We start from the raw sequence: 17099 nt of genomic DNA on the forward strand, positions 1-17099 counted from the left end.
AGCGCCATTAATTCCATGGCGCTTTACATGTGAAAAAGGGGTATACATAGCAGAAAACAAGCACAATAGTTTAAACAAAAACAAGTCACCGACTGGCACAGGAGGCGAGAGGACACTGCCCGTGAGGGCTCACAGTGTAGAAGGGGGGGTGAGGATACCGTAGGTGAGGGTACAGCTGGTCATGCAGTGATGGTTACTGCAGGTTGTAGGCTTGTCGGAAGAGGTCGGTCTTCAGGTTCCTTTTGAAGGTTTCCACGGTAGGCGCGAGTCTGTCGTGTTGGAGTAGAGAGTTCCAGAGTAGGGGGGATGCATGGGAGAAATCTTGTATGCAATTGTGGGAAGAGGAGAAAGGAGCAGAGTAGAGAAGGTGGTCCTGTGAGGATCGAAGGTTGCATGCAAGTAGGTACCGGGAGACTAGATCATAGATATATAGAGGAGACAGGCTATGGATGGTTTTGTATGCCAAGGTTAGGGTCTTGAACTTGAGTCTCTGGGCAATGGGGAGCCAGTGCAGGGATTGGCAGCGGGAAGAGACAGGAGAATAGCGGGGGGACAGGTGCATTAGTTGGGCAGCAGGGTTTAGGATAGATTGCAGGGGTGCGAGAGTGTTAGAAGAGAGACCACAGAGCAGGAGGTTGCAGTAGTCGAGGAGAGAGATGATGAGGGCACGCACTAGTGTTTTTGCAGATTCATGGTTGAGGAATGTGCGGATCCGGGAAATATTTTTGAATTGGAGTCGGCATGAAGTGGAAAGGCCTTGGATATGAGGTTTGAAGGAGAGATTAGAGTCAAGTGCTACCCAGAGGCAGCGAGACTGGGGAGAGTGGGGAGAGTGGGTGGCCATTGACTTTGATAGATAGGTCAGGAGGGGGGTTGAGTGAGATGGTGGAAATATGATGAATTTGGTTTTATCCATATTAAGTTTTAGGAATCTAGCAGAGAAGAAAGATGAAATAGCAGACAGACATTGTGGTATTCTGGTTAGTAAGGAGTTGATATTGAGTACAGAGAGGTAGATCTGTGATGGACTTTGTAGTTCCCTTCACCAAGCTTCTCTACCACCTCATAGGGGTCTTACCATTTGGCCAAAAACTCTCCACTGTGGGAATTAGTACAAGGACTCTGTCCCCGGGGCTGAACTGCCTCACCCTGGCTGACCAGTTGTAGACCCTAGATTGAGCCCCTTGTGCCTGGAGGAAATGTCCTTTTATGACGGGCATCACCTTCGCAATCAACTCCTACATTTTAGTGACATCCTCAATGATGCTCCGATTGGGGCGTAACCTCGGCTTCCCAGGAATCCTTCGCTATATCAAGGAGACCCATTGCATGTCGACCATATAGAAGTTCAAATGGAGAGAATCCGGTTGAGGCTTGTGGAACCTCCCGGATAGAAAACAACAGATACGGGAGGAGACAGTCCCAGTCTTGACCGTCCTTCTATATGACCTATTTAAGCATACTCTTCAATGTTTTATTTAACCTTTCCACAAGGCCATCCATCTGGGATGGTACATGGATGTCTTCAGTTGTGTAATTTGTAGGGCCTTACACAGTTCCCTCATCACCTTACTCATAAAGGCTTTTCCTTGGTCGGTAAGTATCTCCCCCGTTAATCCGGTCCAGGAAAAAATGTGTACCAACTCGTGTGCTTTACTTACCACAGAGGAGTTTCTCAGTGGAACTGCTTCAGGGCACCACGTAGCATAGTCAAGGATGAACAATATGTATTGATGCCCACAAGCAGATTTAACCAGGTGATGGACCCAGTCCATGGCAATTCGTTCAAACGGCACTTCTATGATGGGTAATGGTACGAGGGGACGTCGAAAGTGAGAGGAGGGGTGATTATCTGGCAGGTGGGACAGGACCTGCAATACTTTAAGATTTCCTGGTGATATCCAGGCCAATAGAACCTCCGCACAACCACTTATCCACTTTTATCCACATCCAAATGGTCAAGACATGTAAATGGACCATGTCCATCATCCTTCATCTACATGGTCAGGGTACCAACAATTGCTCCACTATTTCCTCTCTGACCTTAATAACGCTGTACAATAACTCCCCACTCAACATAAAATAGGGAAACCTGGTGTCAGCCCCTGGCTCTTGCGCTATACTGTTTAAGACAGTTACATTATGTAATGTCTCCTTTAGCATTAGCTCCCTATCACGGGCGGACCTAACATTTTCACCGGTCACCCCTACATCAGGTATGTTGGCCCCAAGGGACACTACCTTGTCATCCCCCACAAGGACACAGAAGGGAAACCCGTCAGACTCTGAGTGTGGTAACAGTTCTTTAGGGGTGACCCGTCTCTTAATCGAGCACTGTCGCCCTCCTCCAAAAGTCCCAAAACAAACAAAAGTCCTGGCCTATAATAATGGGGTGCAGTAAGTCCTAGACCACGCCAATCTCGTGGGACTCAGTACCTTGGCCCATTCCAATGTCCACTCTGGCCACTGGATAGCCTTTAGCATCCTCGTGAAAGCAATTGACGTCAACCTTCTTTCCAGGGATCAGCTGGAGAGGAAATGTGGCCCTCACTAGGGTCAACAAACTTTCTAAGACTAGCAGTCCAGTCACTTGCTGACCATTCCCCATTACGGGACAAGCTTGTGGCCCCTTATTGCATGGAAAGATCGCACTGCAAACTGGATACACATAGTATGAACAGTGGCAACCCAGGCTACAGTCCATCTGCTCGGAAGTCAGGGGACAATGCGGTGCTATATGGCCTGGGCCGTGATATTTCCAGCATATGTTGACAGCTGGAACCTTTGGTATAACCTCCCCTGAGCCTTTTGATCTTGGACGACCCACCCCTTTTTGGGTGTCCCCAAGGAACCATCGACCCCGTGATATCTTTCGAACAGTCTGACCAGGTCATCCGTATTCCGGGGATCCCCCTGGGCAACCCAAGTCTGTATTGGCCTCGGAAAGGAGTGCACAAACCGGTACATTACCACTCGCTCTACCATCTGCACAGGGGTAGAGGTCTTTGCCTGCAACCATTTTTGAACGTGGTTCAGCAAATCAAACATTTGGTAGGGAGGGGGTTTGTCACAGTGATATGCCAAGCGGTGGACACGTTGTACCCTGACAGTCATTGTCACTCCTAAGCGCATCTTTTAAGGCTAAGTCAGAGTAGGCCTTCTGGAGCTCCCCCGTTAAGTATGGCATCAGCACATTGCCCTGGTGAGAGTTTCTCCCTCTCGTCGAATCTTTCAAAAATGGCCTCTGTGTCGTCACCCTTGGTCATTTTCTGCAGGGCTCTCCTTACTGCCTTCTGGATGGAGACATCATCAGCTGACGTTGGAGTCGAATCTACCGCCATGCCACGAACCTCTGTCGCATAAGCAGCTTATTTGGCTCCTGTTGCGCCAGCTGTTGTCGGTTCTGCTGCTACAGCTGGGCTTGTACCAGGTGTTTCACTAGGTTCTCCATGCTATCTGATGTTATTTGCTGGCTTATGGCTGCCTTCGTCCAGGGCATGCAGTACCTCTGTAGCAGTCACACGTGTTCCCTGGGAACTCTGCCCGTATTTCTAACACCCATTGTGGGAATGCTACTCACTTGGGTGCGTGGTGAGGTAACACGGGAACCGTTTCCATTTATATGTCCTTGCTGGGTTATTGGTTCTTCATAAACCGATGCGGCACATAGACCCCGTAATGATCGCGGCTCTCTCCAGCAGCCGCCGATATCAGCGCTGTATTGCAGTGTATTGCCGTGCAGAGACCGTCTATCTGCACAGCAATATCAGTGCCAGCCACCGGCCTATCAGAGGCCAGCAGCTGACCTCTGCGTCCCAGCGCGGCGACGTGTGACGTCACTGCCATGTACAGATGTCAGCTGCTGGCCTCTGATAGGTCGGTGGCTGGCACTGGTATTGCTGTGCAGAGAGCCGGTCTCTGCGCGGCAATACACTGCACTACAGCGCTGATATTGGCGGCTGCTGGAGAAAGCCGCGATCGTTACGGGGTCTGTGCCTGCGGGCCACAGGTGCAGAAAGGACGCCGAGGGAACGGAGGACAGGTGAGAATATATATATATTTTTTTCTCTGTCATGTCAAATACAGCACAGGGGACCTGTGCTCAGTATAGGGAGGGGAGCACCGTGTGCAGTATGGGGGGACGGGGACCCTGAGCGCAGTATAGGGGGACGGGGACCATGAGCGCAGTATGGGGGGGGACCCTGAGTGCAGTATGGGGGGACGGGGACCATGAGCGCTGTATGGCGGGGGACGGGGACCCTGAGCGCAGTATGGGGGGGGACGAGGATCCTGAGCGCTGTATGGGGTGGGCTGGGACCCTGAGCGCTGTATGGGGGGGGGCGGGGACCCTGAGTGCAGTATGGGGGGATGGGGACCCTGAGTGCAATATGGGGGGACGGGGACCCTGTGCGCAGTATGGGGGGGGGCGGCCATGTGCGCAGTATGGGGGGGACACCTGGATGGGGGACATGTCTGCAACATGGGGACCTGGATGGGGGACATGTCTGCAACATAAGGACCAGGATGGGGGACCATGTCTGTAATATGGGGGACCATGTCTGCAATATGGGGGACCTGGATGGGGGACCATGTCTGCAATATGGGGGGACCTGGATGGGGGACCATGTCTGCAATATGAAGGCCATGTCTGCGATATGGGGGACCTGGATGGGGGACCATGTCTGCAATATGGGGACCATGTCTGCAATATGAAGGCCATGTCTGCAATATGGGGGACCTGGATGGGGGACCATGTCGGCAATATGGGGGACCATGTCTGCAATATGGAGGACCTGGATGGGAGACCATGTCTGCTGGATGGGGGACCTGGATGGGGGACCATGTCTGCAATATGAAGGCCACGTCTGCAATATGGGGGACCATGTTGGCAATATGGAGGACCTGGATGGGAGACCATGTCTGCTGGATGGGGGACCTGGATGGGGGACCATGTCTGCAATATGGGGGACCTGGAGGGGAGACCATGTCTGCAATATGGCGGACCTGGAGGGGAGACCATGTCTGCAATATGGGGGACCTGGAGGGGAGACCATGTCTGCAAGATGAGGACCAGTTCAAAAGGTGTATAGAAAATAAAATGGTATCACTAAAAATGTCACTTTGTCATGCAAATAATGCGGCCCCCCAAATTAAATGTTTTTCCATGTGCGGCCCATATGCCCAGCTGAGTTTGAGACCCCTGGTCTAGGACAACCACCTCTGTGATATATACCTCCCATCAACTGTGTGTCCGAAAGCCACCTTACATCATCTTAGACCGAACAAGGAGTTAATGGCTGAAATACATACAAACATGTATACAGCCATAGTGAAGTAAGTGAAGGTGCATAGAAACTGACAGCTTCCTTCATGCACATACACTCCCATCATCATTCATCTTAGTGACGCAGAACTCGCTCTATTCAGAGGGTGCAGATAGATAAATAGGGATACTCCTCTCCGTACACCTCGTACACACGTGGCCCCGCTCCGTACACCTCGTACACACGCGGCTCCGCTCCGTACACCTCGCACACACGCGGCTCCGCTCCGCACACCTCGTACACACGCGGCTCCGCTCCGTACACCTCGTACACACGCGGCTCCGCTCCGAACATCTCGCACACACGCGGCTCTGCTTCGTACGCCTCGTACACACGCGGCTTTGCTCCGTACGCCTCGTACACACGCAGCTCTGCTCCGTACGCCTCGTACACACGTGGCCCCGCTGCGTACACCTCGTGCACACGCGGCTCCGCTCTGTACGCCTCGCACACACGCAGCTCCGCTCTGTACGCCTCGCACACACGCGGCTCCGCTCCGTACGCCTCGTACACACGCGGCTTTGCTCTGTACGCCTCGTACACACGCGGCTCTGCTCCGTACACCTCGTACACACGTGGCCCCGCTCCGTACGCCTCGTACACGCGCGGCTCCGCTCCGTACGCCTCGCACACGCGCGGCTCCGCTCCGTACGGCTCGTACACGCGTGGCTCCGCTCCGTACGGCTCGTACACACGCGGCTCTGCTCCGTACACCTCGTACACACACGGCTCTGCTCCGTACACCTCGTACACGTGCGGTTCCGCTCCGTACACAAGCGGCTCCGCTCCGTACGCCTCGCACACACGCGGCTCCGCTCCGTACGCCTCGCACACATGCGGCTTTGCTCCGTACGCCTCGTACACGCGCGGCTCCACTCCGTACACCTCGTACACAAGCGGCTCCGCTCCGTACGCCTCGCACACACGCGGCTCCGCTCCGTACGCCTCGCACACATGCGGCTTTGCTCCGTACGCCTCGTACACGCGCGGCTCCGCTACGTACACCTCGTACACACGCGGCTCCGCTCCGTACACCTCGTACACACGCGGCTCAGCGCCGTACACCTCGTACACACACGGCTCTGCTCCGTACACCTCGTACACGTGCGGTTCCGCTCCGTACACCTCGTACACACACGGCTCTGCTCCGTACACCTCGTACACACGCGGCTCCGCTCCGTACACCTCGTACACGCGCGGCTCTGCTCCGTACACCTCGTACACACTCGGCTCCGCTCCGTACACCTCGTACACACGCGGCTCTGCTCCGTACACCTCGTACACACACGGCTCTGCTCCGTACACCTCGTACACACGCGGCTCCGCTCCGTACGCCTCGTACACACTCGGCTCCGCTCCGTACACCTCGTACACACGCGGCTCTGCTCCGTACACCTCGTACACACACGGCTCTGCTCCGTACACCTCGTACACACGCGGCTCTGCTCCGTACACCTCGTACACACGCGGCTCTGCTCCGTACACCTCGTACACACGTGGCTCCGCTCCGTACACCTCGTACACACGCGGCTCTGCTCCGTACACCTCGCACACACACGGCTCTGCTCCGTACACCTCGTACACACACGGCTCTGCTCCGTACACCTCGTACACGCGCAGCTCCGCTCCGTACACCTCGTACACACGCGGCTCTGCTCCGTACACCTCGTACACACGCGGCTCTGCTCCGTACACCTCGTACACGCACGGCTCTGCTCCGTACACCTCGTACACACGCGGCTCTGCTCCGTACACCTCGTACACACGCGGCTCTGCTCCGTACACCTCGTACACACACGGCTCTGCTACATCCACACTGTAAACCCCTCCTGACCCCACACATAAACTTCAGCTCATCCAGCACCATGACAACCAGCACAGCAGAGTCCTGCATCCACTGAGGCCCCTGATCATGTGACCCCTGACTCCTCCCCTCCTGTGACCTCATCACAGCTCCTGGGCGCACAGAGCAGCCATCTTCCTTCCATTTAGGATCCTGTAGATTCAGTCGTTCTCATCATTATCTTCCATCTTCTAGAAAATTTACCTTACACCTTAGTGGATGGAGAAGGAGAAGAAGAAGATGGCGGAGAGGATATTCCACCTCACCCTAGAGATCCTCTTCCGGCTTACTGGAGAGGTGAGAGATTCTGACAGGGGCGGACACAGACTGTAGTGGGCCCCTGTGCAAGAAATTTTTGGGGGCCCCCCTGCCCTTCATAAGGTAACAAAGTTATGTAAACATAACCCCCCCATGTGCAGCTCTCACCCCCCCTCACGTGTGCAGCTCTCACCCCCCCTCACGTGTGCAGCTCTCACCCCCCCTCACGTGTGCAGCTCTCACCCCCCCTCACGTGTGCAGCTCTCACCCCCCCTCACGTGTGCAGCTCTCACCCCCCCTCACGTGTGCAGCTCTCACCCCCCCTCACGTGTGCAGCTCTCACCCCCCCTCACGTGTGCAGCTCTCACCCCCCCCTCACGTGTGCAGCTCTCACCCCCCCTCACGTGTGCAGCTCTCACCCCCCCTCACGTGTGCAGCTCTCACCCCCCCCTCATTTGTGCAGCTCTCACCCCCCCTCACGTGTGCAGCTCTCACCCCCCCTCACGTGGGCAGCTCTCGCCCCCCCCTCACGTGGGCAGCTCTCGCCCCCCCTCACGTGGGCAGCTCTCGCCCCCCCCTCACGTGGGCAGCTCTCGCCCCCCCCTCACGTGGGCAGCTCTCGCCCCCCCCTCACGTGGGCAGCTCTCGCCCCCCCCTCACGTGGGCAGCTCTCGCCCCCCCCTCACGTGGGCAGCTCTCGCCCCCCCCTCACGTGGGCAGCTCTCGCCCCCCCCTCACGTGGGCAGCTCTCGCCCCCCCCTCACGTGGGCAGCTCTCGCCCCCCCCTCACGTGGGCAGCTCTCGCCCCCCCCTCACGTGGGCAGCTCTCGCCCCCCCCTCACGTGGGCAGCTCTCGCCCCCCCCTCACGTGGGCAGCTCTCGCCCCCCCCTCACGTGGGCAGCTCTCGCCCCCCCCTCACGTGGGCAGCTCTCGCCCCCCCCTCACGTGGGCAGCTCTCGCCCCCCCCTCACGTGGGCAGCTCTCGCCCCCCCCTCACGTGGGCAGCTCTCGCCCCCCCCTCACGTGGGCAGCTCTCGCCCCCCCCTCACGTGGGCAGCTCTCGCCCCCCCCTCACGTGGGCAGCTCTCGCCCCCCCCTCACGTGGGCAGCTCTCGCCCCCCCCTCACGTGGGCAGCTCTCGCCCCCCCCTCACGTGGGCAGCTCTCGCCCCCCCCTCACGTGGGCAGCTCTCGCCCCCCCCTCACGTGGGCAGCTCTCGCCCCCCCCTCACGTGGGCAGCTCTCGCCCCCCCCTCACGTGGGCAGCTCTCGCCCCCCCCCTCACGTGGGCAGCTCTCGCCCCCCCCTCACGTGGGCAGCTCTCGCCCCCCCCTCACGTGGGCAGCTCTCGCCCCCCCCCTCACGTGGGCAGCTCTCGCCCCCCCCTCACGTGGGCAGCTCTCGCCCCCCCCCTCACGTGGGCAGCTCTCGCCCCCCCCCTCACGTGGGCAGCTCTCGCCCCCCCCCTCACGTGGGCAGCTCTCGCCCCCCCCCTCACGTGGGCAGCTCTCGCCCCCCCCTCACGTGGGCAGCTCTCGCCCCCCCCTCACGTGGGCAGCTCTCGCCCCCCCCCTCACGTGGGCAGCTCTCGCCCCCCCCCTCACGTGGGCAGCTCTCGCCCCCCCCCTCACGTGGGCAGCTCTCGCCCCCCCCTCACGTGGGCAGCTCTCGCCCCCCCCTCACGTGGGCAGCTCTCGCCCCCCCCCTCACGTGGGCAGCTCTCGCCCCCCCCCTCACGTGGGCAGCTCTCGCCCCCCCCTCACGTGGGCAGCTCTCGCCCCCCCCCTCACGTGGGCAGCTCTCGCCCCCCCCCTCACGTGGGCAGCTCTCGCCCCCCCCCTCACGTGGGCAGCTCTCGCCCCCCCCCTCACGTGGGCAGCTCTCGCCCCCCCCCTCACGTGGGCAGCTCTCGCCCCCCCCCTCACGTGGGCAGCTCTCGCCCCCCCCCCCACGTGGGCAGCTCTCACCCCCCCCCCCACGTGGGCAGCTCTCATCTCCCCCCACTCCTAGTTAATTGTATTTTAAAAAAAAATAAAACTTGTTATACTTACCCCCATGCGATCCTTGCAGAATCCTGGCGCTCGTCCAAATCGCTGACACCAGGTTCTCCTGACTTCCGGCCATGTGACGGCGCCTTCACATGACCGGAAGTCAGGGGAATCATGAAGGCGCAGCAGCGCAGCGCTCATATGTCCCGGACCCGGCGCTTAGCATGGGGCTGGGGGCCCCATGAGAGAGATGCACAAGAGGGGGGCCCCCCAACGGGGCTCCGAGGGGGCCCCTACCAGCTGGGCCCCATACTGGAGTCAGGGCAGTCATGCCCTGATGGCGGCCCTGCTGGAGGGGCCCCCTCTCCCTCGGGGCCCCCGTTCAATGAACGGGCTGCACGGGCAGTAGTTCCGCCCCTGGATTCTGATGGCGTCACATTACATCATTCTTATCTATGGGAATAACAGATGGATAGAACTGGAGAGTTGAGGACTCTGGAAATGTCTGTAGTGAGATTTATTAATGTGTCTCTCCATAACCAGGATTACACAGTAGTGAAGAAGACCTCTAGTGGGCGCTGTCAGGACCCTGTGTCTGAGGGATGGGGAAGACCCCTGAGCCCAATCACGGGGCCTCCACCTCACCCCCTGATACATGAGGACATCAATGACCAGAAGATCCTAGAACTCACCTACAAGATGATTGAGCTGCTGACTGGAGAGGTGACACTGCTGGGAATGCTGGGACATTATACAGTAACGCTATGGAGGGATCGGGGGGATGACGGTATCATTGTATGTGTCAGGTTCCTATAAGATGTCAGGATGTCGCTGTCTATTTCTCCATGGAGGAGTGGGAGTATTTAGAAGGACACAAAGATCTGTACAAGGACATCATGATGGAGGTTCCCCAGCCCCTCACATCACCAGGTAATAGACAGGGCTAAAACCACACGGCCTATAATTATCTGTATGTAAAGAATGAATTCAGTCCCTGTATGTGTTTCCTCCAGATCTATCCAGTAAGAGGACAACACCAGAGAGATGTCCCCGTCCTCTTCTTCCACAGGACTGTAAACAAGAAGACCCCAATGTTCCTCAGGATCATCAGGTAGATGGAGAGAAGGTGTCATGAGATCTCCCCTATGATGTGTAGACGGCTGTGATGGTCTTGTGGTCAGTCTTGTTTTTCCCCTTCTCCCATGACAGCACCACCTGAGAGAGAGGGTATCCACTAATCAAGGACAGGAAACCTACTGAACAAAAGGGTGGTACCTCTCCTTTTCATCAATATGGTTTCCGGTCCTTGAAGGAACCTAGAGAGTAAAGTAACGGTACAATTGAACTTACCCAAGTCTGGTTGGTGTCTGCAAGGATCTGGGATGCTGACAGATCTGGAGACACTACCGCTGGCCAGGACGTTGGGGTGTGCAGTTGCATGACCACTTTGTTGAACGTGGTTGGCGTACCCCGTGTTGAGTGCGCTGGAGTTATGGCAACCAAGATCTGCGCAAGCGCGAGGCGCACTAGTGGGATATCTAGCGCGCCCTGCTGAGGAAGTGTGCCAGAAAGCAATGCGGCAGTAAAATGCAGGGGCTGTTTATGAACAGGGCTCGCCGGTATGCTCCCTTCACACCGCTCGCTGGAAGGAAAAGTCTGACCCGGAAATAATGCGAGATTTCTGGGGGGAGGTCGGCAGCAGACGCTGGAGCTGTGGCGTCCGTCCGGTATATAGTGGACGGTTGACCACCAGATGGTGGAGGCCGGCAGCTTTCCTCTTGATAGCAGAAAACTTCGGCACTCCATACATGAATATATAAGAAATACAGTATCTAGACTAATGTCACTTTGAAAAATGAAGGTTCTTTGCGCATAATTTGGCCAATTTATGTGTGCCCATCAACCGTGACAAGGTCACCTTCGTATGATGGGTAACTATACTACGCTACCACTGGATATGCCACTCTTGGGCTGCAAGCCTGCATGGACAATATGTCTCTGCTGGGCTTTTAACCTACAATGTATGGGCTGGTAGAGCTAGTTAAAACCACCTGTGACTGAATGGGAGGGACACATGGTCAGAAAAAAGGCTATCAAACTTCTAATAGTGTGAACACGTACCTGCTGCAATGCTCCAGGAGCGGGATCCCAAAATTGATTAATAGAAAAGAAAGGGGTCGCTCACTGGTCTATTCGGGTGCTCTGAAGAAAAACATAATCTAAATAGCAGAAAACTTCGGCACTCCATACATGAATATATAAGAAATATAGTATCTAGACTAATGTCACTTTGAAAAATGAAGGTTCTTTGCGCATAATTTGGCCAATTTATGTGTGCCCATCAACTGCGACAAGGTCACCTTCATATGATGGGTAACTATACTACGCTAGATTTCCTCTTGATGCCATGGATATGCTGGAGGCGTAGCAGCAGCCACAGCCACCACGGCAGCTGCGTTATCGTCAGAGACGCAGCAGTGACAGCTGTACAAGTGACAGATTAACCAGAAGAACAAGGCAGTTTGTGAGTCGACCACGTCCAGGGGAGAACGGTCATGTGAACTGATCCAGCCTCCATCTCCGGTACCCTAGACTGAACGGCAGAGTGGTGAGTGATCTTCGTATATGTTCATCATGTTGAATAGGTCCTTTTCTCTCTGTGTTCTTTGCTAGGAGGGGCCTAAGAGGTGTAGCGCCAAGCTAAAAGATAAAGAATGTGCGGCGATAACTTACCCAGCACATATATGAAGAGATTCTTGTATTCTGAAGACCACCTCTGAAGAAACCCCCCAACTTTGCCATGGATTTAAAATCCATAATTAGGATAGAAGTTACAGACTCCATTAATTCACTGATTCAGCAGGAAAGTGGTAAAAGGGAGAAAAGACCCAAACAGCAGGCCGCTGATTCAGAAGAGTCTGTAATATCTGAGGATAGAGACGAATCGGACTCCTCTTCTTCCTCATCCTCTGATAGTGATACAGGGGGGAGGCCGTGTTTTCCTACAGAAGACACAGATAAGTTGGTAAAGAACTACTATGGGCATGTCAGATACTAAAACCCCAAGAACAGTCCAGGACATTATGTTTCGGGGGTTTGGTATAAAAGAAAAATTGCATATTTCCGGTTAGTGAAAGAATTGAAATGCTCATTAATAGGGAATGAAGGAAGCCTGAGAAAAAGGATCCACTGCCGTCGTCATCCAAAAGGAGGTGTCTGTTTGATGAGGAAGAAGCAGCCATGTGGGACAAAACCCCTAAAATAGACATGGCGGTGGCCAAGTCAACCAAAAGATCTACCCTGCCCTTTGAAGATCCTCTTGATAAAAAAGTGGATGTGTATCTGAAGCAGATATGGAAGTCTTCAGAAGGGGCAATAAAACCAGCAGTTTGGGCAACCTGCATGGCCAGATCCATGATGATTTGGTTACAGCAGTTAGAGGATAAGCTTAAGAACAACGTCCCTAAGGATATAATTCAAGGAGCAGCTACTTTCCTCGCAAACGCCTCGACAGACTCAGTGATGTTTGCAAACAGATCGGCAAACCTATAAAAAGCTGCACTTAGAGCACTATGGCTCAAGAGCTGGCCGGGAGATGTTCAGTCCAAGGTCAAGCTATGCCCAATTCCATGCGAAGGAGAATTTCTCTTTGGACGGGTACTAGATGATATACTGGACTAGGCAGGAGATAAGAGAATTTCCCGGAGGTGCCAGTGCAGGAGCAGGGGAAGGGATTCTATTCCCCCTGTTCCTAATAAAAAAAAAACAGATGGCACCTTCAGGACCATAGTGAACTTGAAAGAAAGGGGTGAACAAATTTCTAGTCTACTGGCCCTTCAAAATGGAGACCATAAAATGCTATTTCCAGAGTGTTTTATATGAGATTGCTAGATGTGAAGGATGCCTATGAACACATCCCAATCTATATGGAAGAACAGAAATTCTTGAGGGTGGCCTTGTATATAAACGAACAAGTCGGGCACTTCTAGTACAGAGCGCTACCCTTTGGCCTATCTATGGCTCTGAGGGTATTTACAAAAATTATATAGAAGTCGCAGTGCATCTCCGGTAGCAGAATACCCTAATAAATCCTCTACTTGGACGATATTCTAGTGGTAGGCAGGTCAATAGAGCACTGCAGTTGTCAACTGATAACAATCAGAACCATTCTGACCAGGCTGGGATGACTGCTAAACCTATAAAAATCAAAACTGGAACGACAGAGGGTTCAGTCATTCTTAGGACTTGAGTGCAAAAAAGCAGACTTGTCTACTGCAGGAAAAAAAGGACGACAAGGTCATGGTTAGTCTTGAGCCAATTTGTTCGGCATGTGAAATTCGGGTTCGTATTCGGGGTTCCGACTTGTTCGCGCCAAAAAAATCGGCTCTGCCCACGAACATCCCTGATTTTCCATGCTGTCACGCAGATGTTATCTCCGGTGGGGCGTGATCTCGGCCTCCCAGGTTTCCTTGGAGATGTCTAGGAGACCCCTTGGATGCCGGCCATATAGAAGCTCGAATGGAGAGAAGCCAGTGAAGGCTTGGGGAACTTCTCTGACGGAGAAAAGTAGAAACGGAAGCAAGTAGTCCCAGTCTCAACCATCCTTCTCAATGACCTTTTTGAGCATCGCTTTCAGGGTCTTATTGAAGCGCTCCACCAGGCCATCAGTTTGCAGATGGCAAACGCAGGTTCGCAGCTGAGTAATCTAAAGCACTTTGCACAGCTCCTTCATCACCTTGCTCATGAATGGGGTTCCTTGGTCCGTCAGGATTTCCTTCAGCAGGCCGGTCCTAGCAAAGATGTTGACAAGTTCCCGAGCTAAGTTCCGTAAGGGTACCCCTTCGGGGTACCGGGTCGCATAGTCCATGACGACCAAGATGTATTGATGGCCCTGGGCCGATTTAATTAAGGGACCCACGAGGTACATGGCAATCTTCTCAAAGAGAACTTCTATCACAGGTAGTGGAACTAAGGGACTACGGACTTGGGAGGTGGACTCGGTTATCTGGCAGGTGGGGCAGGACCTACAATAGTTTAAGATCTCCCGGTAGCATCCTGGCCAATAAAACCTCCTCACTATTCGCTCCTGAGTTTTTTCAACCCCTAGGTGTCCCCCCCCCCCCCCCCTAGAATATGTGAGTGGGCCATATCTAATACCCTCCGACGGTATGGCCCAGGAACTAACAGCTGTTCCACTACCTCTTCACCTTTGTTTGGTTACCTGGTACCCCCTGAATTGCAAAGTGTGGGTACCGCCCCCGACTCTTGAGCAACACCATTACAAACCGTAACATTGTCCCACGCCCCTTTCAAGGTCAAGTCCCGAACTTGAGCTGCCCCAAAGTTCTCTCCGGGCACCTCTAACTCAGGGAGGTCGGCCTCCTCAGTCACAGTCTCGTCCTCACCGACAAGGACACACAGTGGAAACCGATCCACTTCCAATGTCGACCGAGGTATTTCTAGGGTCCTGGCTTTTGTCTCCGTGATGGAGTCTGGATCCCTTCCCCCACAAATCCCAGAACAAGGGAAAATCGTGCCCCAATATGACGGAATGTATCAGGTCCTTGACCAACCCGACCTCGTGGGATTGGGCGCCACAGTCTGTTTCGACTGTCACTCTGGCCACCGGGTAGTTCTTGGCATCCCCATGTATGGAGCGGATGCCCAAAGATCTGGCGGGTATCAGCTGGTGGGGAAGGGTGGCACTGATCGAGGTCACTAGGTTCATCACTCCTTTAACGGACACGGCACACACCTGCGGCCCCTCGCCGGGTTGACAGTCCACACTGCAGGCTGGGTAAGCATAGTATGAACATCGTCTCCCTAGACTGCAGTCCATTGGCTCAGCAGACGTATGACACTGGGTGGCTACGTGTTCCGGATTGCGACATCGCCAACAGGTCACATCCTTCACAACAGACCTTGCAGCCCCTTCAGTGGAAGTGGAATGCCCCCAGTTGTGGCTCTTAACCCCTTCCGTGGTGAACCCACTCCCTTTTGGGCACTCCAGTAAGGGGAGCTGGCTATCTCGGGTATCCCCAGGGATTTTTCAACCACTTGGAATCTCTCTACAAGACCTATGAGGTCGTCTGCATTCCGACGGTCGCCCTGGGCAACCCAGTTCTGCACCGGCCTGGGTAGGGAATGGATGAACCTGTCCATTACCACACGCTCAACCATCTGGGCAGGAGAGGAAGACTCTGGCTGCAGCCATTTCTGGACAAGATGTAACAAGTCAAACATTTGTGAGCGTGGAGGTCTGTCGCCAGCATACGCCCAGTGGTGGACCCTTTGTGCTCTGACAGACATAGTCACTCCTGAGCGTGCCAATATTTTGGTTTTTAATTTGGCATATTCCTTTGCGTCCTGTAATGTCAAATTGTAATAAGCCTTCTGCGGGTCCCCAGTCAAATATGGCGCCAGAACCTCCACCCACTGCTCCAGCGGCAATTTCTCCCGTTCCGCTACCCTCTCAAAAACAGTCAGGAACACCTCAATATCATGCCCCGGGGTCATCTTCTGTAACGCTTTCCTTACCGTCTTCCTGATGTATGCATCATCACTTGGACTTGACGGAAGCCGTCGCCTTGCCACGGATCGCCTCTAAAAGTAACTCGATCTGCTGTTATTGGTGATGCTGATCCTGTTGCTGCGGTTTCTGGAGCTGAACTTGTTGTATCAGCAGCTTAGTGGTCTCTTGTTGCTGCTGTAGCTGCTCACGGTGCTGCTGTTGCATTCTCTGCTGCATGCTCTGCAACTGCTGCTACTGCATGGTCTGCTGGCTCTGCACCAGGTGCTTAATTAGCTCTTCCATGGTGCCGGACGTCTCCTGCTGGCTGGCAGCCTTCACCCAAGAAATCCACCGGTCTCTGTAGCAGGTACACGTGTTCCTGGAATCTTGCCCGCATTCTCCACCAGCTGTGGTAAGATAAAACGCCTCACTTGGTCGCTTCCGGAAGTAGACTCAGGAACCGTGTTTTCTCTGCAGCCTTTATTTAGTGCCATAAATCTCCGCAGCTCCAGCAAAACTAAACACAGCCTTACTGGCAAAACAACAAAACAAAAGATAAACGAAAGCACAGTCCATAGCAGTGTGGAATTAGCCACACAGGTTGTAGTCCCAGCATTCAGCTCCTCTCTGAGCTGTGGTCTTCCAGTCTGGAGTCTTTGCCACTCCAAACTCACAACAGAGAAAAAAAACCAGGACTGAACATTTAAACATTGTTCAGCCACACCCTGAGGTGGAGGTATGGGGAATGACATCCCTCCCATCTCTGTCATTCCGATAAAACCACGCTTTTTAAGAGTTAACCCCCAGCATATAAAATGCTGGCAGAAAGTTTATTGGTTCTAGTTCACATAGGCTAGCAACCAGTGTGACACATACCTCCCTTCATATACCATACCAGTGACTCTGGCACAATAGTTAGATCTTTGTCTCAACACTGCTCCAAGTCTCACGCTATGGGAGGAACTTGTCAATCACTGGGAAAGTCCTGGGCCAAATCTTCTTTTTTTTTGGGGGGGGGGGGGGGGGGTGAAGACATGAGGGTCTGTGGGTGGTCTCGTTCACAGCCCCGCTGTCTTTAGATAGACCGCATCGGCCAGGACTCATCCCATTGAATTCCCACACTCCTTCCCCATGGGCATAATATTACTGAAACAGCATAGGGTGAGGGTAAAACA

The 17099-nt window shown here is 54.4% G+C and overlaps 3 protein-coding genes across 3 annotated transcripts in view; 1 reads left to right on the plus strand and 2 right to left on the minus strand.

Annotated features, from left to right (window-relative positions):
* LOC141212792 (uncharacterized) overlaps positions 1-17099 on the minus strand; it is a 235594-nt gene that overhangs the window by 139439 nt on the left and 79056 nt on the right. The gene's annotated exons all lie outside the window — the stretch shown is intronic.
* The window catches only part of LOC141212809 (uncharacterized), a 229842-nt gene that overhangs the window by 83140 nt on the left and 129603 nt on the right, over positions 1-17099 (minus strand). The window lies entirely within an intron of this gene.
* LOC141212780 (gastrula zinc finger protein XlCGF66.1-like) lies at positions 7277-10548 on the plus strand. The gene is made up of 4 exons (XM_073665086.1): positions 7277-7464; positions 9957-10136; positions 10220-10343; positions 10427-10548. Exons 1-4 carry the CDS (start codon positions 7387-7389, stop codon positions 10546-10548), a joined length of 504 nt encoding a protein of 167 aa, XP_073521187.1. The 5' UTR covers positions 7277-7386.

The sequence above is a fragment of the Phyllobates terribilis genome, unplaced genomic scaffold, assembly GCF_046119375.1.
Source record: "Phyllobates terribilis strain yellow unplaced genomic scaffold, ASM4611937v1 Scaffold_186__1_contigs__length_3700242, whole genome shotgun sequence".
NCBI classification, from domain to species: domain Eukaryota; kingdom Metazoa; phylum Chordata; class Amphibia; order Anura; family Dendrobatidae; genus Phyllobates; species Phyllobates terribilis.

Coding starts and splice junctions, on each gene's coding strand:
- LOC141212780 (XM_073665086.1), top strand. CDS start 7,387: ATGGAGAAGGAGAAGAAGAAGATGGCGGAGAGGATATTCCACCTCACC. Junction 7,465..9,956: donor TCTTCCGGCTTACTGGAGAG/GTGAGAGATTCT, acceptor CTCCATAACCAG/GATTACACAGTAGTGAAGAA. Junction 10,344..10,426: donor CCAGCCCCTCACATCACCAG/GTAATAGACAGG, acceptor TGTTTCCTCCAG/ATCTATCCAGTAAGAGGACA.